This window comes from Microtus pennsylvanicus, chromosome 3 (assembly GCF_037038515.1).
Source record: "Microtus pennsylvanicus isolate mMicPen1 chromosome 3, mMicPen1.hap1, whole genome shotgun sequence".
NCBI classification, from domain to species: Eukaryota; Metazoa; Chordata; class Mammalia; order Rodentia; family Cricetidae; genus Microtus; species Microtus pennsylvanicus.
This window is the reverse complement of record NC_134581.1, coordinates 141,936,446-141,963,912: the sequence shown is the minus strand read 5'-3', so window position 1 is coordinate 141,963,912 and position 27,467 is coordinate 141,936,446. Positions and strand designations below refer to the sequence as shown.

At 46.5% G+C, this 27,467-nt stretch overlaps 2 protein-coding genes across 2 annotated transcripts; both read right to left on the bottom strand.

The window, feature by feature from the left end:
• Nucleotides 1-8,885: 8,885 nt before the first annotated feature.
• LOC142847365 (olfactory receptor 13C7-like) lies at nt 8,886-9,842 on the bottom strand. Its single transcript, XM_075968070.1, has one exon. The coding sequence runs from the start codon at nt 9,840-9,842 to the stop codon at nt 8,886-8,888; it is 957 nt and encodes a 318-aa protein (XP_075824185.1).
• A 13,511-nt stretch (nt 9,843-23,353) lies between these two features.
• On the bottom strand, nt 23,354-24,307 carry LOC142847364 (olfactory receptor 13C7-like). Its single transcript, XM_075968069.1, has one exon. It carries the CDS (start codon nt 24,305-24,307, stop codon nt 23,354-23,356), a length of 954 nt encoding a protein of 317 aa, XP_075824184.1.
• Between the last annotated feature and the right edge of the window lie 3,160 nt (nt 24,308-27,467).

Below are 27,467 nucleotides of genomic sequence, written 5' to 3'. Positions count from 1 at the left end.
TCAGTGTGACCCAGGAGAGGCAGCACACCAGACCTGTGACAGAAGTGGTGTGCCATTGCCAGATCTGTATCTCGGTGGGCCTCACCGGGCCAACAGCAAGAGAGGAAACCACCTGATGGCCTCTGAGCACCACAAGTGGGCAGAGACCAAGAGACAGAGAGGAAGGGGCCCATGGGCCATTTCCAATCAAGTGTCCTATGAGATGTTCTAATGGGTGGGTCTAGACCTAACAGGGTGCATGATCTGTAGAGTTATATTAGAGACCAAGAGGGGGTGTGTAGTAGTAGGAGCTGCGGGCTGAGTCCCCGCACCCAGCCGCCTGAACGGCTAGCTTTACCCGAAATAATTACACGGAAACTGTATTCTTTTAAACACTGCCTGACCCATTAGTTTCAGTTTCTTATTGGCTAGCTTTTACATATTGATCTAACCCATTTCTATTAATCTGTGTAGCCCACAAGCTGGCTTACCAGGAATGATCTTAACCTGCGTCTGTCTGGAGTGGGAGAACCATGGTGACTCCTTGACTCAGCTTCTTTCTCCCAGCATTCCATTCTGTTTACTCCGCCTACCTAAGGGTCTAGGCAGTTTCTTTATTAATAAAAAATCACTCCCACATCATTTCCCCTTTTTCTGTTTAAACAAAAAAGAAAGGCTTTAACTTTAACATAATAAAATTACATATAGCAAAACAGTTATTAAGCAAGAATCATAGTTATAATATTTATATCTATTTTATCTTTTATCATAACAATGGAAAACTGTAACTACCTATCCACTGGACCGTCCTCCCCCAGGGTATGTTAAATAGCCCCTCCCTATGCCAATATTTTGTAAACCAACCATTGCAAATAATACGCAAAAAATTTCCCAAATCTATAATATACCATTACATGGGCGACATATTGTTATCTGATTCAAACATAGATACCTTAAACAGACTGTTTGAAAAAATACAGATACTGTTACCTAAATGGGGATTGCAAATTGCTCCTGAAAAGATTCAGAAGGGAGATTCTGTTAATTATTTAGGTTATAGAATAGGTTTGCAAAAAATTAAGACACAGAAGACACAAATTTGGAGAGATCGCCTACGGACTCTTAATGACTTTCAAAGACTGTTAGGAGACATTTCCAGTTTACGACCAACTATTGGGATAACACCTGATCTAATAATTCATTTGAACAAGACCTTGGATGGTAATAAAGATTTAAACAGTCCCAGAGAATTAACAGCTAAAGCAAAAAAGAAACTGACAATGATTGAGGAGAAATTACAACAGACACATGTGGACAGAGTGAATCCAGAGCTCGATTGTATTCTCGTCATATTACCATCAAAAATTTCTCCTACAGAAATTTTAATGCAGAGAGATAATATTATCTTGAAATGGATCTTTTTACCACATAAACCAAGTAAAAAACTAAAAACTTATATAGAAAAAGGTCATTGGTTAAATTAAAAAAAACTACTTGGCTCTCATTGGTTAGGAGATAGGTGGGAGGAGTAAACAGAACAAAACACTGGGAGAAAGAAAAAGTAAAGTCAGACTCCACAGCTCTCGTCTCCGGAGCAGACGCCCGAGAGAGAGACGCCATGCCCCGCTCCCGGGAAGCTCCGGCCTAGAATCTTCCCGGTAAGACCGATGCTCACAGATTATTAGAGATGGGTTGATTGGGATATCAGAATTAGCCAATAAGGGCTAGAGCTAAGAGCCAAGCAGTAATTAAAAAAATACAATGTCTATGTAATTATTTCGGGACATAAGCTAGCCGGGCAGGCGGCTGGGATATTGGGAACGCAGCCCCGCCGCCCCTATTACTACAGGGGTGTCTCTGCACCGTATCTGCACAGTCCATACAAGATGTGGGGGTCAAGAGACCGGGTGGTGGTGGCACACACCTTTAATCCCAGCACTCGGGAGGTAGAAGCAGGGGAATCCCTGTGAGTTTGAGGGCAGCCTGGTCTACAAGAGCTAGTTCTAGGACAGGCTCTAAAGCTACAGAGAAAACTTGTGGAGAGAGAGAGAGAGAGAGAGAGAGAGAGAGAGAGAGAGAGAGAGAGAGAGGAATCAGATTGTCTGCATGTGGTTCATAGCATGGCCAGGGACAGCTGTTTAGGAAAGACTTCAAGAAGGAGGCAGTGGAGTAGAAATTACGTGAAGGTAGACTAAACTGTGCTTCTGGTATAATAAAGTCAAAGCTGCCAACGCCTTTAATCCCAGTTCTCGGGAGGCAGAGGCAGGCAGATCTCTGTGAGTTCTGGCCAGCCTGGTCTACAAAGCAAGTTCCAGGACAGCCAGGACTGTTACACAGAGAAATCCCGTCTTGAAAAAACAACAAACAAACAAAGCTGTCAGCTCTATGTTGAGAATAGACACAGGAATCACAGAACGATGTGCATGTACCAGATTCCTTGTTACTACTGAGTAATATTCCATTGCACGGACACTCCAGGTTCATCTGCCCATCCTCCTCGCTGGCTGTCCGCTAGGCTGTTTCCATCTTGAGTCTTTATGAACAAAGCTATTAGTGATTGTCATAGACAAGTGTTTTGTATACATTTGTGTTTTTCTTGGCTAAACACCTGGGGATGAGGTTGCTGGATCAAACCATGGGACACACACTTAGTTTTTATAAGAACCTGGCAAGTCCTTTACAAAGGTGTTGCGCACGAGGGTTCTAATAGCAGCACAGCCTTGCCAGTGTTCACCATTGTCAGTCTTTTAAGTTTTGCTACCGTGGAAGGTGTAGTGCTAACTCACTGTGGCTTTAATCTGCGTTTCTGGACCACAGAATATTGAGTATTTTTTTTTAATTTGGTAACTGGTTGCTCGTGTATCTTCCTTTGGGCATTATCTACTTAGACCTTTTATGTCCTTTATTCTCATTTCCATTGCTTTAAAGAACACGCTTTGTTCCTTATCCATTCTGCAATCTGACCTTCTCCAGCTATGTGAGCTGCACATGGCCTTCCAGGTCATGGCTTATGTCTCTTTTGAGTTGGGGTCTTGCTGTGTCATCCAGGCTGGTCTGAGCCCTTTATCCTCCTGCCTCAATGACACACCATGCCTGGCATATGCACTCATTTTCATAACTGTGTCTTCTGCTGAACTGATGTCTTATATTTTGATCAACCCTATCATTTTTTGTCATTATTTTTCTTACCCCTAGTCATAAAGGTATTTTTCTATATTTTAAATTTCATAGTTTTAGCTTTGGTTTGGATCCGTGATCCACAGTGAATTAACTTCTGTGTATGGTATGAGTTAGGAAGTGACAACATTTGCTTATTTTTACTTAGCAGGTTTTAATTTTTTAAATATTAGTGTACAAGCCAGGTACGGTGGCTCACATCCTTAATCATAGCGCTTGGAAAGCAAAGGCAGAAGGATCTCTGTGAGTTCAAAGCCAGCCTGATCTACACAGTGAGTTCCAGACCAGCCAGGGCTATATAATGAGACCCTGTCTCAAAAAAAAATAATAAAATAATAAAAAATTAAAAAACCAATAACATACCATGTATTAGATATTGTTATGGCATTTACGAAAACAAACAAAAACCAAAAAATGTATTGTAGGGGATTCCTCCCACCTTCTTCACCCCCTCTATCTCTATCCCACCTTTTACCCTCCTCCTAGTCTCTGCTCCTTTCTCATGTCTCATGGGTGTAATGGTCTGTCTTGTCCCTTTAAGAGACAAGCCCTCCCACCCCCCATTCTGCCAAGGCAAGGAGGGCTACTGATATTTTGGAGTTGATCTTGTATCAGGCACATTACTGAAGGTGTTTATCAGCTGTAGGAGTTCCTTCACTGAATTTGTATTCAGGCACATTACTGAAGGTGTTTATCAGCTGTAGGAGTTCCTTCACTGAATTTGTATTCAGGCACATTACTGAAGGTGTTTATCAGCTGTATGAGTTCCTTCACTGAATTTGTTTTGTTTTTTCACAGTTGTCTGTATTTTATTTTTATTTTATTTTTTTTATTAAGAAAAGGAAAAAAACAAGTATCCGCCTCCTCCCAGCCTCCCATTTCCCTCCCCCTCCTCCCACATTTCTCCCCTCCCCCTACTCCCTCCTCCTCCCTCTCCAGTCCAAAGAGCAGTCAGGGTTCCCTGCCCTGTGGAAAGTCCAAGGTCCGCCCCCCTCCGTCCATATCTAGGAAGGTGAACATCCAAACTGGCTAGGCTCCCACAAAGCCAGAACATTAAGTAGGATCAAAAGCTTCTCATCAGCCCTCATTGTTCGCCATGTTCAGAGAGTCCGGTTTTATCCCATGCTTTTTCAGTCACAGTCCAGCTGGCCTTGGTGAGCTCCCAATTGGGTCACTAATGTGTACTATTATATCTTCTGCAAATAGTGAAAGTTTGACTTCTTCCTTTCCAATTTGTATCCCCTTGATCTTTTTTGTCTTGTTGCTCTAGCTAGAACATTGAGTACTGTGCTGAACAGATATGGAGAGAGTGGACAGGCATGTCTTTTTCCTGATTTTAGTGGAATCGATTTGAGTTTCTCTCCATTTAATCTGATGTTTGCTGTTGGTTTGCTGTATATTGCTTTTATTATGTTTAGGTATGTTCCTTGGATCCTTGATCTCTCCAAGACCTTTATCATAAAGGAATGATGTATTTTATAATTTTTTCAGCATCTAATGAGATGATCATATGTTTTTTTTTTCTTTCAGTTTGTTTATATGGTGGATTACATTGTTAGATTTTTGTATGTTGAACCATCCCTGCATCTCTGGGCTGAAGCCAACTTGATCATAGTAGATGATTTTTTTTGGTGTGTTCTTGGATTCTGTTTACCAGTATTTTTGCATCAATGTTCATGAAGGAGATTGGGCTGTAATTCTGTTTCTTGGTTGAGCCTTTGTATGGTTTCGGTAGTATCAGGGTAACTGTAGTCTCATAAAAAGAGTTTGGAAATGTTCCTTCTGTTGCTATTGTGTGGAACAATTTGAGGAGTACAGGTATTAGCTCTTCTTTGAAGTTCTGATAGAATTCTGTGTTGAAACCATCAGGCCCTGGATGTTTTTTGGTTGGGAGACTTTGATGACAGCTTCTATTTCCTTACAGGTTATACATCTATTTAAATTGTTTATCTGGTCTTGATTTAATTTGGTCTGTGGTACCTATCCAGAAAATTATCCATTTCTTTAAAATTTTCCAATTTTGTGGAGTACAAGTTTTTCAAAGTATAACCTAATGATTCTCTGGATTTCCTCAGTGTCTGTTGTTATGTCCCCCTTTTCATTTCTGATTTTGTTAATTTGCATGTTCTCTCTCTGCCTTTTGGTTAGTTAGGATAAAGGTTTGTCTATCTTGTTGATTTTCACAAAGAACCAGCTGTTTGTTTCATTGATTTTTTTTTGTATTATTTACTTTGTTTCTATTTTATTGATTTCAGCCCTCAATTTGATTACTTCCTGTTGTCTCCTCCTCCTGGGTGAGTTTGCTTCTTTCTGTTCTAGAGCTTTCAGGTGTGCTATGAAGTTGCTTGTGTGAGATTTCTCCACTTTCTTTATGTAGGCACCTAGTACTGTGAGCGTTCCTCTTAACACTGATTTCACAGTGTCCCATAGATTTGGGTATGATGTGCATTCATTTTTGTTGAATTCTAGGAAGTCTTTAACTTCTTTGACCCAAGGGTGATTCAGTTGAATACTTTTCAATTTTCATTAGTTTGTGGGCTTTCTGCAATTACTGTTGTTGATTTCTAACTTTATGCCATGGTGATCTGATAAGATACATGGGATTATTCCAATTTTTTTTGTATCTGTTGAGGTTTGCTTTGTTACTGAGAATGTGGTCAATTTTAGAGAAGGTTCCATGAGGTGCTGAGAAGAAGGTATATTCTTTTGTGTTTGGGCAAAATGCTCTATAGATGTCTGTTAAGTCCATTTGAGTCATGACATCTGTTTTCTTATTTCTCTGTTAAGTTTCTGTCTAGTTGACCTGTCTATTGGGGAGAGTGGGGTGTTGAAGTCTCCCACTATTAGTGTGTAGGGCTTGATGTGTGATTTGAGGTTTAGTAGTGTTTCTTTTACATATGTGGGTGCTCTTGTATTTGGGGCATAGATGTTCAGGATTGAGACTTCATCTTGATGGATTTTTCCTGTTATGAGAATAAAGTGTTCTTCTCCATCTCTTCTGATTGATTTTAGTTTGAAGTCTATTTTGTTAACTATTAGGATAACTACACCCATTTATTTCTTAGGTCCATTTATTGGAAAATCTTTTCCCAACTCTTTACTCTGAGGTAATGTCTGTCTTTGAGGTTGAGGTATTCTTGTATGCAGCAGAAGAATGTATCTTGCTTTGTTATCCATTCTCTTAGCCTGTGTCTTTTTATAAGTGAATTGAGTCCATTGATATTAAGAGATATTAATGACAAATGATTGTTAATTCCTATTAGTTTTTGGTGTTAGTGTTTGTGTGTTTCCCTTATTTGAGATTTGCTGGTGTGAGGTTATCTGTTGCCTGTGTTTTTGTGTACGGAACTAGCGTCTTTGGGTTGGAGTTTTCCTTCTAGTACTTTCTGTAATGCTGGGTTTGTAGATACATATTGTTTAAATTTAGTTTTGTTTAAATATCTTGTTTTCTCCATCGATGGTGATTGAAAACTTTGCTGGTATAGTAGTCTGGGTTTGCATCTGTAGTCTCTTAGTGTCTGTAGCACATCTCTCTAGGACCTTCTGGCTTTCATAGTTTCCATTGAGAAGTCGAGTGTAATTCAGATAGGTCTACCATTATAAGTTACTTGACCTTTTTCCCTTGCAGCTCTTAATATTCTTTTTTAATTTCTGTATGTCTGATGTTTTGATTATTATGTGGCAAGGGAACTTTTTTTTTGGTCCAGTCTATTTGCTGTTTTGTAAGCTTCTTGTACCTTCATAGGGATATCCTTCTTTAGGTTGGGAAAGTTTTCTTCTATGATTTTGTTGAATATATTTTCTGTGCCTTTTAATTGACTTCTTCTTCTTCTATCCCTATTATTCTTAGGTTTGGTCTTTTCATGGTGTTCCAGATTTTCTGTGTTAAGAATTTGTTGGATTTAACATTTTCTTTGACCAATGAATCTATTTTTTTCTATCGAATCTTTAATGCCTGAGATTCCATATCTTGTATTCTGTTGGTTATGTTTGCAGCTGTAGTTCCTGTTCAATTACCCAGATTTTCCATTTCCAGAATTCCCTTGGTTTGAGTTTTCTTATTGCCTTTATTTCAGTTTTCAAATCTTGAACTCTTTGAACTGTTTGTGTCACCTGTTTGATTGGTTTTTTTTCTTGGTTTTCTTGGATTTCTTTAAGAGATTTATTGATTTCTTTCAGTTTTTTATTGGTCTTTTCCTCCATTTCTTTAGGGGAATTTTTCATCTCTTTCTTAAGTGTCTCTAACATCTTCATAAAGTTATATTTAAGGTCATTTTCTTGTGCTTCTTTTGGCCTAGGATGATTAGATCTTGTTGTATGTTGTATGTATGGGTTCTGGTGTTACCATGTTGCTTTTTAGATTATTAAATGAATTCTTGCATTGGTGCCTACCCATGTCTTCCAATTGGTGCTGGCAGTGTCTCCAGGAATGGGTAGGTATGGAGGTGGAGTGAGACTTGTAATTTACAAGGTCCAATCAATGTGGGTGGGGTGTTGAAGCAGCCTGCCTGCAGATGGCTTGCCTGCTAGCCAGCAGTGAAATTGAGGCAGGTGGGGGAGAGAGGCCCAGGGTTTTGCCCTGGTACCAAGGGCCTAGAGACTGGGCTGCCCAGCTGGAGAACTGGTCACTCACCTCGTGGTCCACTCTATGCAGCCGCAGTCTGTGCATCAGAGATCCTCCGAGGTTGCAAGGGATGGTTGCTAATGTCTTCTATTGTCTCTTTTCCATTTATTATGTTTGTTGTAGTTTGTATTATAATTCCCTTCCCCACACACATTAGATTTATTTTGTTCTTTTTCTAGTTTGTCAAGGTGAAAAGTTATAAATTTTGGCATATATTTAAAGCTTCAATATTCCATTTAAATTCGGCTTTAGATATAGATCACACTTTTATTTTTTTGAGAATTTTATGCATGAGTACACTGCACTCTGCATTTGTATCATATCTATTCCTCCCTCTTCACCTTCCAGCTTCTTCTGTGCTCCCCCTTGAATTCATGACCCCTTTTTCTTGATACATGTTACCACTGATAAACATCTAAAACATAAAAGAGAAAAAGAAAAAAACCTCAGACATAAAAATAAATGCACAATCTAGTGTCTGAAATTTCTAGAAAACAAAACTTTCTAGAAATTACTTAGGAGTTCTTGGGGTTGGGGATGTGGAGTGGCTACAAGGGGGCGTGAGAGAACCCTTGGAAGAGATGTAAATGTTCTGCACTGGGGGGTGTGTGGAATATTCAAGACAAATTTAGGCTGCATAGCAAGACTCTGTTTAAATCAAAATATAATAAGAATTGAGTTTTTCTCACAGTGTGTTCCCAATTGTACAGTTGGGAACTGTACAACAACAAGAACAAACGTGACACACATATCCCAACTAGTCTTTACTGATAAAGAAAGAAGCACATTATTCACCAAGTTTTATTGGGGTTTTTTGGCATAGAAAGAATATTTGATTTTCACAGTCTCTTTTTCTTGATTCAAGGCCAGTAATTGGACTAAAATACAGCCACTGTCTTTAGTCTAAGGAGCTGATGATCCAGCCTCTGGCACTCAAGAAGAACTCAGCCCAAACTGATCTGTAGGACCTAGCAAGTCTATGCTTAATAAGTGGTCGTTCCTAGCAGAAGCCTGATGTACACAGAACCAGAAATTAACCCACTTCCCTCACAATCCCTGAACGAGGCATTTCAGACACACAGGAACCATGGCAACCCCTTCCCCATCACTGCTTTAAGTGCTTCTGAGTCACCAGGTTCCTCACAGCAACCTTCACATCCTTGTTCCTCAGGCTGTAGATGATGGGGTTCAGCATGGGGGTCAACACCCCATAAAATAAGGAGATGAGTTTGTCAGAAACATCCTGCTTGTCTGCCCCCAGGGGGTCCTTGGACTTGGGCTTCCTGTACATGAAGAGGATGGTCCCATAGAAGACGATGACCACAGTGAGGTGGGCAGAGCAGGTGGAGAAGGCCTTCCTCCTCCCCTCAGCGGAGGGGATCCTCAGGATGGTGGTGAGTATGAAGATGTAGGAGACAAAGATGAACAGAACTGGGACCCCCAGGAAGATCACGTTGGCCACCCCCATGCTGATGACATTGATTGAAATGTCAGCACAGGCCAACTTCAGGACAGCCAGGATCTCACAGATGAAGTGATTAATGACATTGTCCCCACAGAAAGGCAACTGTACCGCAAGGGAGATCTGCACCAAGGAGTTGGCACCACCAGCCACCCAGGAGCTGGCAGCCATGGGCACATAGGCAGCCTTGCTCATGATCACTGGGTACCTAAGGGGGTTGCAGATGGCCACATAGCGATCAAACGCCATCATGCCCAGGAGCACACACTCCGTGGCTCCCATGGCAAAGGAGAGAAACATCTGTACTGCACAGCCTGAGAAAGAGATGGTTTTCCTGGGAGTGAGGAAGCCATCCAGAACCAGGGGGACTGAGGAGGTGGTGTAGCAGATATCCAGGAAGGAGAGGTTCCCCAGGAAGAAGTACATGGGCGTGTGCAGGTGGGCGTCAAGGATGGTCACCAGGATGAGGACCCCGTTGCCCAGCAGGATCACCAGGTACATTGACAGGATGAGCAGGAAGAAGGTTTTCTCCAGTGTTGGGTTATCTGACAACCCCAGCAGGATGAATTCAGTTACCATGGACTGGTTGGCCACTTCCATTTCTCATGCTCTCTCCCTCTCATGAAAACGGAATCAGCAAGCACATACCGGGACCAGCTTATGGGCATGCTTCTAGAAGGTATAATTAGATTTACCCTTTAGATACCAGCGTGTAAAATCAGTGTTGAAGGGATAAAATTCATTATCAAGTTACCAGAGAGGTCCCAACGCATTGGTTCAAGCAGGAAAAGGCCTCTGATGGACTAACCAACCATGATACATGGAAAGTCATGGTATAGTCAGGCCGGTGGAGCCGGCATGCCTGAAGGAAGGGATGTGTCTCTTTATGCACGCAGGGCTACATGAAAACCACAAAGAGGAAGTCTTTAAAATGCTACATGGTTCCAGAAGAGGGGAGGGACACAGACTCCTCTGGCTACCCCTGCTTGTTCCAGAACCATTCCACCACTCTCATAGGCTGCTGTCACTCTCGGTAATGCTAGCTGTTGGCATCATCTCTGCCCTCTAGCTTCATTCTGTACTCTCACAATAATATTATGCTAATAATTTAGCTCCATAGAGAGATAGGATAGTGGGCAGATGCCAGGCAGTGAGAGTCTAGCCAGAATTAATTCTATTTGTTGCACAGTGCCTGGCTTGATCTTTGTTTCTTGTGACCTTGATGGATGCTGTCGCTGGGTGGCACTATCCAGGTAGAGTCTGTGTGCCACCAGGCATGGTGGCCCTTACAGAAGCACAGCTGTATCCTCTCTCCCATAGCTCAACAGTTGGCCTCGGTGCTCCACACCTCTGAGGGACAAGTGTCCTGTGCCTTCCATGTCTCCTTTGTGGCTGGACTGTGCTTTGGAGCAGTTGTCTGAGTTGCAGACCCTAACTCAGCCCCTTCTGTACTTGACCATTAAAGCCACCGCAGTGCCGTCGTAATGCATTCTGCAGAGCAGGTGGGACAATTCTGCCCAGGCTGACGGAGAGAGCCAGGAGCCGCAGGGACAGAACTGCAGACCTGTATGTTAGAGAAGGCCTTAAGCCTTGACTTCTCGAGTTAAGAATGAGGACACTGGGGCCAGACAGCTGGTTCAGGGGGCAAAGGCACTGTTTGCCAAGCATGACAGCCCCAGTTCAGTTCTCAGGGCCCATAAGATGGAAAGAGAGAATTAACTCCTTCAAGTTGTTCTCCGACCTCTGCGTGAGCACTGTACATATGTGTGTGCATGTTACATACAAAGAAATAAAGATAAAGCGTGTTTTAAAACAATGAGGAAACTGAAGCTCCCAGAGAACCCCAGGGCTGGGACAGGACCAGGGGTTCCCCATTCTCCCCTAGACTCTATCTCATCCCACATGTTCTTGTCTACCATTTGTGCCAGACCATGTCTGCTGAGGACAGAAGGCCCAGTTATGAAGCTGTTCTCGCTCTCTCTAGGACATTCCTGGACAATAGATGTGTCATCCCCTCCTCTAAGACAACCGTTCTCAACCTGTGGGTCGAGTCCCCTTTGTAGGGGTTCACATCAGATATTTTGCATATCAAATATTTACATTAGGGCTGGAGAGATGGCTCAGTGGTTAAGAGCACAGGCTGCTCTTCCAAAGGTCCTGAGTTCAATTCCCAGCAACCACATGGTGGCTCATAACCATCTGTAATGAGATCTGGTTCCTCTTCTGCCCTGCAGACATACATGCAGGCAGAACATTGTATACATAATAAATAAATAAATTAAAAAAATATTTACATTATAGCTCATAACAGTATCAAAATTACACTTATGAAGTAGCAACAAAAATAATTTTATTGTCACTACAACATGAGGAACTGTATTAAAGGGGTGTAGCATAGGGAAGGCTGAGAACTGCTCTTCTAAGAAACCTGCCTTGTAGCCGGGCTTGAGTGGAGTGAGTGGGATCTTTGCTCCACTTCTGTATCATTGACTGATGCTCGGGAAAATGGGTGAGAGAAACCAGACCCAGGCTAAAGTTATCCTCGTGCAGCTGTCAGAGAAGCTGGGCTGTAGGCATCGGGAGTATCTGGGAAAAGAGATCTGCTTTGAGAGATGTTAGCGCTGTGCAAAAGAGATGTAAGCCACCGCAGAGACAGCTCGATGCAAAGGAGAGGTACGCTGTGCCAAGGACTCCGTGAAGTAACTGCTCTTCCTCAACCACATGATTCTTCCAGGAGAAAAAGTCCCAATTGTTTTTGAACACCTGATATGTATCTCACGTCCCTCATTCTTTCATCAATCAGCCTTGATAATTAGAGTTTGCCTTGTATTAAGCAGAAACTTTCTCCTTCTATAGTTGCCCCTCCACTTATGTCCCCCCACTCTGCCCTATCCCTGCCACCAGCTGGGACTCCCTCTGTAAAGAACCTGAGAGATGTGGAAGGCAGAACCCAGGTCTAACCTTGGATTCCATCTGTCCTTGGGTTCCACTTCTGCTCTTCCTCTCACCTACCTGAAGAAGGTCTGGCCACAGAGAGAACCCTGCCTGTGTCCACTGGGCAAGCAAGTCCATGGCGGGGATGGGCGCTCACCCGGCAGAAGGGCTCCTGGTGAGGCAGAGGCTGGAAGCTCCCTGGGCTAGGAAAAGGATGGTTTCACCTACTTCTATTGTTCTTGCCTGGCCCAGCCTTTTCTGTTGGCCTGGAACACATGGCAAATCTGTTTCACTACCTCATGAGATAGTTTTCTGTAAGAGGGCATAGCGAAAGGAAGGAAATAAACACTTGGCGGTAACTGGAGGGGCCCGTATTGCTCCTGACTCTAGCTGCCCTTCCCCACTCCCAGGGAAAAAAAGAAAATGAAAGACAACTGGAGGGGCCGCTACCAGCTGCTGTTGGAACTGTGCCCGGCCTGTGTGTTCTGTGCTTTCTGCCCTCTGCCCTAACCTGGCTCTCCAGAGGGCTTATCAAGGATCCTGGAAAAGTTCAGAGTTCTATTTGGGAGCCAGTCTCAATCCCAGAGGCAATTTAAGATTTGCTGTAAGGGCTCACCGGGCTTGGGGGCTTATGTTCCATAAATCCAATTAGACAGTAGCAGACAGGTCTGTGTGAATCCGAACTCTCACTAAAGGGGTGCTCCTTAGATGAGGAAGATCCTGCCTAGTGTCCTATGCTTGCCTCCCTTCCTGGGAATAGGGGAAGAACAAAATCCTAACTGCGCTTTGACTACAAAAAGGATGACGGTCCCCATAGCTGAGACAGGCACCCTGGTCATCCAGTAACCCCGAGCAGCTGTTTAAGATAACATTAGAGACTAAGAACTGAGGGTTGCTTTGTCCCAATGTCCCCAACTATCCTCTTGCTTGGGGCAGGCCCTGGGGTGGCTACTAAGGATTTGGGGGTGAAAAAGAGGCCCTTCCCACAACCAAGGGATGTGTGAGTAAGGACACAGGAAGGGCTTGAGTTCACAGATGGATACTGCCATCAACAGTTGTCGCTACCTCTGGAGAACTGTAGAAGTACTTCTAATATTCCCCCTTCCCATTGAACTAACTTTACCCATCTCCTTCACAACATGGTCCACCCTCCGTGTCAGGTTGCTGGCTGTACAGGGCAGGCATCCCTCCCAGCTGCAAGCAGCACAAAGAAGCCAACTGATGACCCTGAAGTTATCTCAGCTTTATTTAAACTGTGCAAACTGGAGCTGGGGAGATGGTTTAGTCTAGTGCTCTTGTCTTGCAAGCCGCGGGACCTGCGTTCGATCCCCAGAACCCATGTAGAAAAGCCTGGTACGGTTGCTCATACTTGAAATCTCAGCACTGAGGAGGCAGAGATAGGCAGATCTATGGGGCCCAACCAGACTAGCTCACTTGGCATACTCCACGTGAATGAAAGAGCCTGTCCCAAAGTTAGGTGGACAGCATTCCTTCGATGTGACACCAGAGGTTGTCCTCCAGCCCCCAGGTGCACGTGCACCCCCACACACCTGTCCACCCCCTCAGAACAAGCTTGCACAAACATACAGACATACACAATTTAAATAGGTAAATAAATTACGCAGCCTGAACTTAGTTGAGTGGTTGAATGGACCCATTAAGGGCAAATTAATGAAATAAATTGCTGTCCTCAAATGTTAGGAAGATAAACCAGATGCCTGTCTAAAATTGGATGAGGTCTTCATTCTGATCCTTTTGTAAAAGCCTTTACACTCTTACTTTAAAGGGGGAGGGGCTGGAGAGGTGGCTCAGTGGTTAAGAGCCCTGGCTGCTCTTGCAGATCCTGGTACAGTTCCCAGGACCTACCTGGCAGCTTACAGTTCTAAGGGCTCAGATGGCATCTTCTGCCTCTGTGGACGCCGGCACCCCATGACACAGACACACATGCAGACAATACACCTGGAGGCATTAATAAAAAGCATTAAAAAGAAAATTAACACTAGATAAAGGGGATCCACCTCCTCTTTGGCCTCTGAGGGCACCTAGATACACATGGCAGATGTGTATATGTGTACACATAAATAAAAATTTTCAAAAATTTAAGTAAAATTTAAAACTGTAGATAGTATGCTATGGGAATGGATTATTTAGGAGCCAACAATTACTGTGCTCATTGGCAAGTAAAAGCTCTTTATATAAAAAATCAACAATTAAGTCTAGTCATAGGGTTTTTGTTTGTCCCCTTGCTTTTTGAGACTAGGTTTCTTGTAGCATAGGCTGCCTCCAAACTTGCTAATTACCGAGGATGATCCTGAAGTTCCAATCCTCCTGCATTGACCTTCCAAACACTGGGGTCACAGGCATGTGCCACACTCAGGACAGGCAGTGGTCTCAGTTTAGTTTCTCCAAAAATAGAAGTAATGGGGCATGGTGTGCACACCCATAACACCAGCACTGAGGATGCAGGGACATGGTGTTTACACCTGTAACACTAACACTGAGGATGCAGGGACATGGTGTGCACACCTGTAACACCAGCACTGAGGATGCAGGGACATGGTGTGCACACCTGTAACATCAGCACTGAGGATACAGGGACATGGTGTGCACACCTGTAACACCAGCACTGAGGATGCAGGGACATGGTGTGCACACCTGTAACACCAGAACTGTGGAGGCAGGGGCATGGTGTGCACACCTGTAACACCAGCACTGAGGAGGCAGGGACATGGTGTGCACACCTGTAACACCAGCACTGAGGATACAGGGACATGGTGTGCACACCTGTAACACCAGCACTGAGGATGCAGGGACATGGTGTGCACACCTGTAACACCAGCACTGAGGAGGCAGGGGCATGGTGTGCACACCTGTAACACTAGCACTGAGGATGCAGGGACATGGTGTGCACACCTGTAACACCAGCACTGAGGATGCAGGGACATGGTGTGCACACCTGTAACACCAGCACTGAGGAGGCAGGGACATAGTGTGCACACCTGTAACATCAGCACTGAGGATGCAGGGACATGGTGTGCACACCTGTAACACCAGCACTGAGGATGCAGGGACATGGTGTGCACACTGTAACACCAGCACTGAGGATGCAGGGACATGGTGTGCACACCTGTAACACCAGCACTGAGGAGGCAGGGACATGGTGTGCACACTGTAACACCAGCACTGAGGAGGCAGGGACATGGTGTGCACACTGTAACACCAGCACTGAGGAGGCAGGGACATGGTGTGCACACCTGTAACACCAGCACTGAGGAGGCATTGACATGGTGTGCACACCTGTAACACCAGCACTGAGGATGCAGGGACATGGTGTGCACACCTGTAACACCAGCACTGAGGAGGCAGGGACATGGTGTGCACACTGTAACACCAGCACTGAGGAGGCATTGACATGGTGTGCACACCTGTAACACCAGCACTGAGGATGCAGGGACATGGTGTGCACACCTGTAACACCAGCACTGAGGAGGCAGGGACATGGTGTGCACACCTGTAACACCAGCACTGAGGATGCAGGGACATGGTGTGCACACCTGTAACACTAACACTGAGGATGCAGGGACATGGTGTGCACACCTGTAACACCAGCACTGAGGAGGCAGGGGCATGGTGTGCACACCTGTAACACTAGCACTGAGGATGCAGGGACATGGTGTGCACACCTGTAACACCAGCACTGAGGATGCAGGGACATGGTGTGCACACTGTAACACCAGCACTGAGGAGGCATTGACATGGTGTGCACACCTGTAACACCAGCACTGAGGATGCAGGGACATAATGTGCACACCTGTAACACCAGCACTGAGGATACAGGGACATGGTGTGCACACCTGTAACACCAGCACTGAGGATGCAGGGACATGGTGTGCACACCTGTAACACCAGCACTGAGGATGCAGGGACATGGTGTGCACACCTGTAACACCAGCACTGAGGAGGCAGGGACATGGTGTGCACACTGTAACACCAGCACTGAGGAGGCATTGACATGGTGTGCACACCTGTAACACCAGCACTGAGGATGCAGGGACATGGTGTGCACACCTGTAACACCAGCACTGAGGAGGCAGGGACATGGTGTGCACACCTGTAACACCAGCACTGAGGATGCAGGGACATGGTGTGCACACCTGTAACATCAGCACTGAGGATGCAGGGACATGGTGTGCACACCTGTAACACCAGCACTGAGGATACAGGGACATGGTGTGCACACCTGTAACACTAACACTGAGGATGCAGGGACATGGTGTGCACACCTGTAACACCAGCACTGAGGATACAGGGACATGGTGTGCACACCTGTAACACCAGCACTGAGGATGCAGGGACATGGTGTGCACACCTGTAACACCAGCACTGAGGATGCAGGGACATGGTGTGCACACTGTAACACTAGCACTGTGGAGACGGGGACATGGTGTGCACACCTGTAACACCAGCACTGAGGATACAGGGACATGGTGTGCACACCTGTAACACCAGCACTGAGGATGCAGGGACATGGTGTGCACACCTGTAACACCAGCACTGAGGATGCAGGGACATGGTGTGCACACCTGTAACACCAGCACTGTGGAGGCAGGGACATGGTGTGCACACCTGTAACACCAGCACTGAGGAGACAGGGACATGGTGTGCACACCTGTAACACCAGCACTGAGGATGCAGGGACATGGTGTGCACACCTGTAACACCAGCACTGTGGAGACGGGGACATGGTGTGCACACCTGTAACATCAGCACTGAGGATGCAGGGACATGGTGTGCACACCTGTAACATCAGCACTGAGGATGCAGGGACATGGTGTGCACACCTGTAACATCAGCACTGAGGAGGCAGGGACATGGTGTGCACACCTGTAACATCAGCACTGAGGAGGCAGGGACATGGTGTGCACACCTGTAACATCAGCACTGAGGATACAGGGACATGGTGTGCACACCTGTAACATCAGCACTGAGGATACAGGGACATGGTGTGCACACCTGTAACATCAGCACTGAGGAGGCAGGGACATGGTGTGCACACCTGTAACATCAGCACTGAGGATGCAGGGACATGGTGTGCACACCTGTAACACCAGCACTGAGGAGGCAGGGACATGGTGTGCACACCTGTAACACCAGCACTGAGGATGCAGGGACATGGTGTGCACACTGTAACACTAGCACTGTGGAGACGGGGACATGGTGTGCACACCTGTAACACCAGCACTGAGGATGCAGGGACATGGTGTGCACACCTGTAACATCAGCACTGAGGATGCAGGGACATGGTGTGCACACTGTAACACTAACACTGTGGAGACGGGGACATGGTGTGCACACCTGTAACACCAGCACTGAGGATGCAGGGACATGGTGTGCACACCTGTAACACTAGCACTGAGGATGCAGGGACATGGTGTGCACACCTGTAACATCAGCACTGAGGAGGCAGGGACATGGTGTGCACACCTGTAACACCAGCACTGTGGAGACGGGGACATGGTGTGCACACCTGTAACACCAGCACTGAGGAGGCAGGGACATGGTGTGCACACCTGTAACACCAGCACTGAGGAGGCAGGGACATGGTGTGCACACCTGTAACACTAGCACTGAGGAGGCAGGGACATGGTGTGCACACTGTAACACCAGCACTGAGGAGGCATTGACATGGTGTGCACACCTGTAACACCAGCACTGAGGATGCAGGGACATGGTGTGCACACCTGTAACCCCAGCACTGAGGATGCAGGGACATGGTGTGCACACCTGTAACATCAGCACTGAGGAGGCAGGGACATGGTGTGCACACCTGTAACATCAGCACTGAGGATGCAGGGACATGGTGTGCACACCTGTAACACCAGCACTGAGGATGCAGGGACATGGTGTGCACACTGTAACACTAGCACTGTGGAGACGGGGACATGGTGTGCACACCTGTAACATCAGCACTGAGGAGGCAGGGACATGGTGTGCACACCTGTAACACCAGCACTGAGGATGCAGGGACATGGTGTGCACACCTGTAACACCAGCACTGAGGATGCAGGGACATGGTGTGCACACTGTAACACTAGCACTGTGGAGACGGGGACATGGTGTGCACACCTGTAACACCAGCACTGAGGAGGCAGGGACATGGTGTGCACACCTGTAACACTAGCACTGTGGAGACGGGGACATGGTGTGCACACCTGTAACACCAGCACTGAGGATGCAGGGACATGGTGTGCACACTGTAACACCAGCACTGAGGATGCAGGGACATGGTGTGCACACCTGTAACATCAGCACTGTGGAGACGGGGACATGGTGTGCACACCTGTAACACCAGCACTGAGGATACAGGGACATGGTGTGCACACCTGTAACACCAGCACTGAGGATGCAGGGACATGGTGTGCACACTGTAACACTAGCACTGTGGAGACGGGGACATGGTGTGCACACCTGTAACACCAGCACTGAGGATGCAGGGACATGGTGTGCACACCTGTAACACCAGCACTGAGGATACAGGGACATGGTGTGCACACCTGTAACATCAGCACTGAGGATGCAGGGACATGGTGTGCACACCTGTAACACTAACACTGAGGATGCAGGGACATGGTGTGCACACCTGTAACACTAACACTGAGGATACAGGGACATGGTGTGCACACCTGTAACACTAACACTGAGGAGGCAGGGACATGGTGTGCACACCTGTAACACCAGCACTGTGGAGACGGGGACATGGTGTGCACACCTGTAACACCAGCACTGAGGATGCAGGGACATGGTGTGCACACCTGTAACATCAGCACTGAGGATGCAGGGACATGGTGTGCACACCTGTAACATCAGCACTGTGGAGACGGGGACATGGTGTGCACACCTGTAACACCAGCACTAAGGAGGCAGGGACATGGTGTGCACACCTGTAACACCAGCACTGAGGATGCAGGGACATGGTGTGCACACCTGTAACACCAGCACTGAGGATGCAGGGACATGGTGTGCACACTGTAACACTAACACTGTGGAGACGGGGACATGGTGTGCACACCTGTTACACCAGCACTGAGGATGCAGGGACATGGTGTGCACACCTGTAACACTAACACTGAGGATGCAGGGACATGGTGTGCACACTGTTAAACCAGCACTGAGGAGGCATTGACATGGTGTGCACACCTGTAACACCAGCACTGAGGAGGCAGGGACATGGTGTGCACACCTGTAACATCAGCACTGAGGATGCAGGGACATGGTGTGCACACTGTAACACTAGCACTGTGGAGACGGGGACATGGTGTGCACACCTGTAACATCAGCACTGTGGAGACAGGGACATGGTGTGCACACCTGTAACACTAACACTGAGGAGGCAGGGACATGGTTTGCACACTGTAACGCTAACACTGTGGAGGCAGGGGCATGGCAAGCCATGATCCTACATTGAAACTCTGTCTCAACACAATCAAACAGACAAAACTCAAACCAGCTGACACACAGGAAAAGTAGTTCAACGTCACCCCTCATCAGGAAGATGTAAACCCTCCGCACCCTGACCTGGTAACATCACATCAGAACCAGGATGCCATTGATGAGCAGTGACAAAGTGTGAAGAGAATGGAATCCTTCTAAGCTTCTGGTGGGGACGAATATTATCTAGAGTCACTTGGAAAATAGTTTGTTATTCCTTCAAAAAACTGAACATTGAGTTAATCATGTGATCAGTGACTTCAAACGTGTGGTGTGTGTGTGTGTGTGTGTGTGTGTGTGTGTGTGTGTGTGTGTGTGTGTGTGTTACTAGCACATGAGAGTTTGGGTGCACATCCCTGTATCCACAATCCAGAGGCCAGAGGAAGACACAGGGCATCTTTCTCTGTTGTACTGGGTTAGGATCTTAAGATAAGATTTCCCTGATCCAGAAACTCTCCACTTTGGCTAGGCTGACCAGTCAGATAGAGCTTGGGATCTCCTAGTTCCTATCACCCGTTCCTGGGACCCACTCTTGATAGCTTGGTGAGAATCCCAAAGGTTCCACAACCTCCCAGAACAGTGCCACCAGCTGGGGACCAGCTGTTCAGACACATGAGCAGGTGGGGGACATTATACATTCAAACCATAACAGAGTAGTGTCGTGACTGGAGGTGGTGGCTGAGGAAGTGTTGATCCAAAGATACAAGCTTTCCATTAGATGAGACAAATGGGTTTATGTTCTCTACGGCACATTATGATTAGTGACCATAGTTAATGACAATACATCCTATACCTGAAAATTGCTTAAATATCTCAATGTACAATGCAGCCTATTCTACAATGCAGACAGATACGTTGAGCAACATGAATATACAATAAAAACCAAAAATAACTTGTCAATCAATTTTCAAATAGGGCTACTCTTTGTTATATCTTTTGTAGAGAATTTAGATAAATCATTTCTCCTAGAAGGAGGAAGAGAAGGAGTCAGAGAATTCCTGCGCAGAATTTATTATTTTTTGTTCCTGTCTATTGTGGGCCAGCCTCTCTACCCTCCCACTGTTTGGTCACATACATTAGTAAGATGACAGTTGTAGTCGGGCATCATGCTACATGCCTATAAGCTAAGCACTCAGGATATAGAAGCAGACAGAATGTAGGTTCAGGACAGTCTGGGCTACATAACCAGACTCTATCTCTAATAAAATAAACTAACACAAAATAAAATAATGACTAGGGGCTGACATGACAGCTCAGTGGGTAAAGGCACCTGCTGTTAAGCCTGACAACCTGAGTTCAATCCCTGGGACCCGTGTGGCGAGAGAAACAACTCCAAGTTGTCCCCTGACCTCCACACATGCACCATGGCACCTATGATACACACACACACATGCACACACATGCACACACACGTGCATGCACATACACGTACACGATGGATCTGTGAAATGTAAATAGTGAATAAACAATAAATACAGTCCTTTGTTTAAACTGGCTCAACTTTGGGTTCCTACTATTTATAACTAAACATTATTAACTAATTCAGTTGATCTAACGTGAGCAAGCTTCGTGCCATGATGGTCAGGGAGGATGGTAGGTATCCATCCTCTCAGTCAGCAGGGACTCTGCCTGCATCTTGGATCCCAGTAAGGAAGGGACTCTTTCTGCCATAGATTGGGGCAACCTTCCCTGCGGCTACAGTGTAGCACATCCAAACAGAGACCATGACGGCAGAAAAAGCACTGGGGCTGGAGAGGGATCCACAGGATCTAGTCTCAGACAGGAGTAGCTCTGACATCAGAAGTCCAGAGGGTGACTAGAATTTTGCTAAGGCCTGCTTAGTCAAAGCCCTTCAACCAAGTATTTCCTCATCTGGGGCCGGAGAGCTGAGCGTCAGTTGGTATGGGATACATGTGTGTCTCTTTACACAGGGCCAGGGATTGGAAGCTTTTCTCAGAATGAATGAGAAGGGAGGCAGGGAGGGAAGGAAGGAGAAAGGGAGGGAGGGGCAGGGAGGCAGAAGAATGAGCTCTGAACTGGAGCTTTGCTTCTGTTAAAGCAACCCATGAGCACTGGCCTTAGAAGAAAGTAGTGGGCTTTGCTAATAAAAACAGACCGTGGCTTCCTAAAGTCTCAGCACTTGAGTGATGGAGGTAGAAGGAACTACATAGAGAGTTTGAGGCCAGCCTGGGCTACATGAAACTACCCCATGCATACCTTTTGAAAAATTAAAAGAATAAGGTTGGAGAGATACCTCAGTGGCTAAGAGCAAGTCTCGAGTATCCTAGCAGCCGAGTCAGGGGGCTCAGACCACACAATAGCCTGTAACTCCAGCTCCAGGGCATCGGCTGCTCTCTCCTGTATCCTCTGCTTCCCCTGGGCACCTGCACTGATACACACACACACACACACACACACACACACACACACTCACATGCATACACAAGTAAAAAAGTAAATTAAATCCTTAGAAAAGCCCTAGTACTAATAATTTCTTGGTGAGGAGAAGGAGGTTGGCATCAGTTTCCCAAGCATCTTTGTCACCTGAAGAACATAGGCACCCTCTCCCACGGTGCCACAGGGGAGGTGCACAGAGCTGCCACAGAAGTGTGTGGATTTAGCTTGACCAGGGCTTTGCCACCTCTCTAAGGAAATGAAGGCCCTCAGCCCTCAGCCCACTCATGCCTCAATCCAGAGACAGCTTCCACTTTCTTGGAGGCCAATGTTTCTCCCATCTGAGTCCTCACCTTAGCCCAGTTTTATAAGGATGTTCAGCACATGCAACCCACAGCAACACATGAACCCCTGTCTTCAAGCAAGGGGAAGGCAAGTTAAAGGGCAGCATTGGCAAAGTCACCTGGGTGTCTTAAGAGTCCTTATTCGTGGGACTTTCAAGCTCAGCACTGTGTGTGAAGGGCCAGCCAGGGCTGCATCCTAAGACTCTGTCTTTAAAACAATTAAGAGGATTTCATTTAGCAAATGCTTTTGAGGGAGTGACTTTTTTTCTCTAAGCACAGACAATGGCCGCAAAGGGCACACAGGGGTGACACGCACACTGTTCACACACCTGTGCTGGTTGTTCTGTGTCGCAGGCTGGCTTTCCCTGAAGCTGATTCTGATGGACGTGTTCTGTGGGAGCTGTTGAAGGGAGCAGAGGGAGAACACGGGCTGCCACGGAGAAGTGCTTGCAGCATGGCTTTTGGGGATAAACGGGAGACCTAAGCCTTTGTATTACTGCTGACGGGTTACAGAGTGGGCCAACCTGAGAAGAGACCATGACCGTGGGTGTGGTAGCTCTCCTTAGTAGGGGGCGGCGCTGTAGAGAAACCCAACGAATGTTGTCAGTCACTGACAGACCCAGTGGTGATGCAATGAACACTTCATCTCTGGGCAGGAGTAGGGATCCAGACAACACACCATAGCCTCCAGTCCATACTCCTAACCGAGACTTCTCCAGGTTTAGAAAGCATATAAATCCCCAGGAGAATCTTGTTAAAATGAAGATTCCCAGTCAATGGCTGTGGGCCTGGGGACTCTGTATGCCAATAAGCTCCCAGGTGATGTCAGTCTGTGGACCACACTCTGATTGGCTCTAAGGAAACTTGTCTGTCAGCTGACACTACTTTGCATGAAGATTCTCAAGTGAGAGCCATCAGAACGTGTGGGTTATAGGCTATGTCCCTCCCTCTCTAGGTGAGGCATCTGTGACTTGCCAGGTCCCTTACAGCCGTCTTAACATCCTTGTTCCTCAGGCTGTAGATAATGGGATTTAACATGGGGGTCAGAAGTCCATAGAAGAGGGAGATGAGTTTGTCTGCAAGGTCCTGCTTGTCTGCCCCCAGGGGGTCCTTGGACTTGGGCTTCCTGTACATGAAGAGGATGGTCCCATAGAAGACGATGACCACAGTGAGGTGGGCAGAGCAGGTGGAGAAGGCCTTCCTCCTCCCCTCAGCGGAGGGGATCCTCAGGATGGTGGTGAGTATGAAGATGTAGGAGACAAAGATGAACAGAACTGGGACCCCCAGGAAGATCACGTTGGCCACCCCCATGCTGATGACATTGATTGAAATGTCAGCACAGGCCAACTTCAGGACAGCCAGGATCTCACAGATGAAGTGATTAATGACATTGTCCCCACAGAAAGGCAACTGTACCGCAAGGGAGATCTGCACCAAGGAGTTGGCACCACCAGCCACCCAGGAGCCGGCAGCCATGGGCACATAGGCAGCCTTGCTCATGATCACTGGGTACCTAAGGGGGTTGCAGATGGCCACATAGCGATCAAACGCCATCATGCCCAGGAGCACACACTCCGTGGCTCCCATGGCAAAGGAGAGAAACATCTGTACTGCACAGCCTGAGAAAGAGATGGTTTTCCTGGGAGTGAGGAAGCCATCCAGGACCAGGGGGACCGAGGAGGTGGTGTAGCAGATATCCAGGAAGGAGAGGTTCCCCAGGAAGAAGTACATGGGCGTGTGCAGGTGGGCGTCAAGGATGGTCACCAGGATGAGGACCCCGTTGCCCAGCAGGATCACCAGGTACATTGACAGGATGAGCACAAAGAACGTTTTCTCCAGTGTTGGGTGGGCAGAGAGGCCTAGCAGTACAAATTCTGTCACTGTGGACTGGTTGGCTACTTCCATTTCAAACTCTGTCTTTCATCCCGAGGAATACCGAAGGCAGAAAATGCACGCTCATTATTTGACTTGCTGGAGTCAACACACGATGCCTTTCATAGCATCCAGAAACTGGCTTCTGAGGAAGGGCTGGTGGTGTAGACCTTTCATCCCAGCACTTGGGGGGCTGAGGTAGGCCTGCAAGTTAGAAGCCAGCTCAGCTACATAGTCAGGCAGGCCTTGTTCCAAAACAAAACAAAAACTCTCTGAGATTCAACCGTAGGGCCAAGTTGTCTAAAAGCCCATCTATGTGGCAGACCTGGAAAAAAATTAAATTTAGTGATGTAAATGATATCTCTGTAGTTAATACTGCTTGGACAGCTAAAGTAATGTCGAATGTTGATATATGCTGTTTCCTGCATGTTATAGGAGAGCAGGACCACCCTGAGGATAATTCTGTGTGCCGCATGTTTGGAGACCTTGGGCAATCACAGTTCAGTGACCCTGGCCATTACATAGCTTCTTGCCTGTACTTCTGAACCTGGGTCTTTCTCACACACCAAGTTCAGTTATAATTTTAGTTCCTACACTGAGAATATACTTGTTTAAAAACATAAAGTTTTCTACCTTCTTAATGGTTCTCTCTCTCTCTCTCTCTCTCTCTCTCTCTCTCTCTCTCTCTGTGTGTGTGTGTGTGTGTGTGTGTGTGTGTGTGTGTGTGTGTGTGTTTGAGTGGCTGTCTGTGTGCCACAGAGACCAGACGAGAGCATTGGCTCTTCTGAACCTGGAGTTAAAGGCAGTTGTGAGCTGCCTGATGTGGGTACAGACAACCAACCCAGGGCCTCCAGGAAAGCAATATGAACTCTTAACCATTGAGCCTTCCCTCCAGCTCTGTCTCTAAGTCAAAGAGTCCCTGTCCCCTGAGCAATGCAGGCTGGGAGAAGGAGATTTTCCCCTGTTTCCCTCATGACCATGCCTAGCTGCATCTTAACTGCTTGGAAATGTGGCCAGAGATATAGAGCCTTACCTGATTGTTGGGGCCTCCTCAAAATCCACATTTTTAGCTCCGGAAGGGTGGGCCCTTGAGTCCCCACACTGAAACTGGGAAGAAGAAAACGCAAGAAAAAAGGCCTTCCCACACCATTTGGAGGTTTGCAGACACACACATGTGCAAACCTGTTCTGCCTCCCGGAGCCAGCACCTGTGCCACAGATGGTCACAATTCTGCTTCCAAATTGCTTCAGAACACCAACTGTCATAGACCCTGCACAGGAGAGACAAAGTGATGTGTGAGCTGGCTGCCTACTACCGGTTATATGCACTGATTTCAAGCATAGTACATGCCTGTAAACAGCACTTGAGAGGCAGAGGCAAGAAGATAGCTACAAGTTCAAAGCCATGCTGGCCTACATAGAGGGTTCCAGGCCAGGCAAGGCTAGTAGGACCCTGTCTCAAAAAGGCTAACCAACCAACTAACTAACTAACTAAATCTAAACAAACAAATACCTAAACCCTGATGTCAATGTGGTACATACACACAGTAGAGTTTTATTCAGTCATAAAGAAAAATGAAATTTTCAGGAAAATTGATTAGTGGACAAATATTATTTTAAGCATGGTAGCCTAGGCTCAGACATAAATGTCATATGTTCTCTCTCATAGCGAATACTAGCCTCTGATTGTTAAACAGAGCAAACAACTGAGAGCAAGCATGGGAAAGGGCCAGGAAGCGAGAAAGGAACCCATGCGACTTACAGGGGGTGGGGGGTTTAAGGGTAGAGGCCTGGGGATAGTGGTAGAACAAAGTGGAAGAGGGAAGGGGGTAAGGGGGACAAGGAGATGAGTAGAAATGAAATGTGTATTTAAAAATCCATATGAAAATCTATTACTTTATCAGCTAATTTTAAAAACAAATAAGAAGTTAGAATAAAACTGGAAAGCTTAAAAAACAAAACAAACAAAAACCTACCTGATTGCAGGGTGTGGTGACTCAAGCCTATAAATCTAGAGAATTGAGCAGGCAGAAGGATCATGAGTTCAAGACCAGGCTACAGAATGAGGCCTGGTCTCAACAAACCAAAACCAGTTCGTGTGGTAGCATATGCTTATCATCCAAGTATAGGCAGGTGGATCTCTTTGAGTTTGAGGCCAGCTTGGTCTATGGAGCAAGTTCCAGGAGAGCCAGAGCTATGTAGATAGGCCCTGTTTTGAAAAACAGCACCACCACCAATAAAACAAACAAAAAAGCTCACTTAATATAAATAACAACAAAACTCTTGGCAATCTGTTTCTAATTTGTTTGATACACACACACACACACACACACACACACACACACACACACACACATATTTTAAATCTCTTTGCCAAGCATGGTGGTGCACACCTATAATCTCACCACTCAGGAGGCTAAGGCTAGATCATGAGTTTGAAGACAGTCTGGGTTACATACATAGTGAGAACACGTCTTTAAAAAAAGACACAGCTGGGCATGGTGGTGCACACCTTTAATCCCAGCACTTGGGAGGCAGAGGCAGGCTGAAATCTGAGTTTCAGGCCAGCCTGGTCTACAGAGGGAGTTCTAGGATAGCCAGGGCTACACAGATAAACCCTGTCTCAAAAAATAACAAAACAAACAAACACCCCAAGCACTGATAGACAGCAGGCCTAGAAATGTCACTAACCTGTCTCAGCCCCTGTCAGGACAGAGTTGGAGCAGTACAGAGGTCAGGAGGGGTTTGAGGCTTGCATGTGGTCCTAAGGATGGTGGTGGTGGTGTGTGTGTGTTTCCTAGTCAGTCATGATAGTGTTCAGAATCTCAGTAGATCAGTAGTTTGGGGATAAGGAACAACGTCTTAAGAAAAGCCATCAGAAGGCAAAATTTCCCCAGATTGCCAATCCAGTCACTGAAGTCTCCTTCATAGGGGTCTTCTCCATGCTGGTTTTGTAATCTTGCTCAAATGTTTGAGGGGTGGGGTGCAGTACCTTGGTCAGGAAGTCTGGATTGATAGAGTGCTTTGGGGACATAAAATCTGCCTTGCTCTAACTTCTTTCTCTCACTGATCCTAAGTCAGCCTCCCAGGCCCTTACAAGCATACCTACCTGCTCCTTTGCAAGCTGCAACCTTCAGAGCGGAGCAAATCGCTGTCTTGTCCATCCAATCCTAGCCCAGCCCACTCCATGCACC

Coding starts and splice junctions, on each gene's coding strand:
- LOC142847364 (XM_075968069.1), bottom strand. CDS start 24,307: ATGGAAGTAGCCAACCAGTCCACAGTGACAGAATTTGTACTGCTAGGC.
- LOC142847365 (XM_075968070.1), bottom strand. CDS start 9,842: ATGGAAGTGGCCAACCAGTCCATGGTAACTGAATTCATCCTGCTGGGG.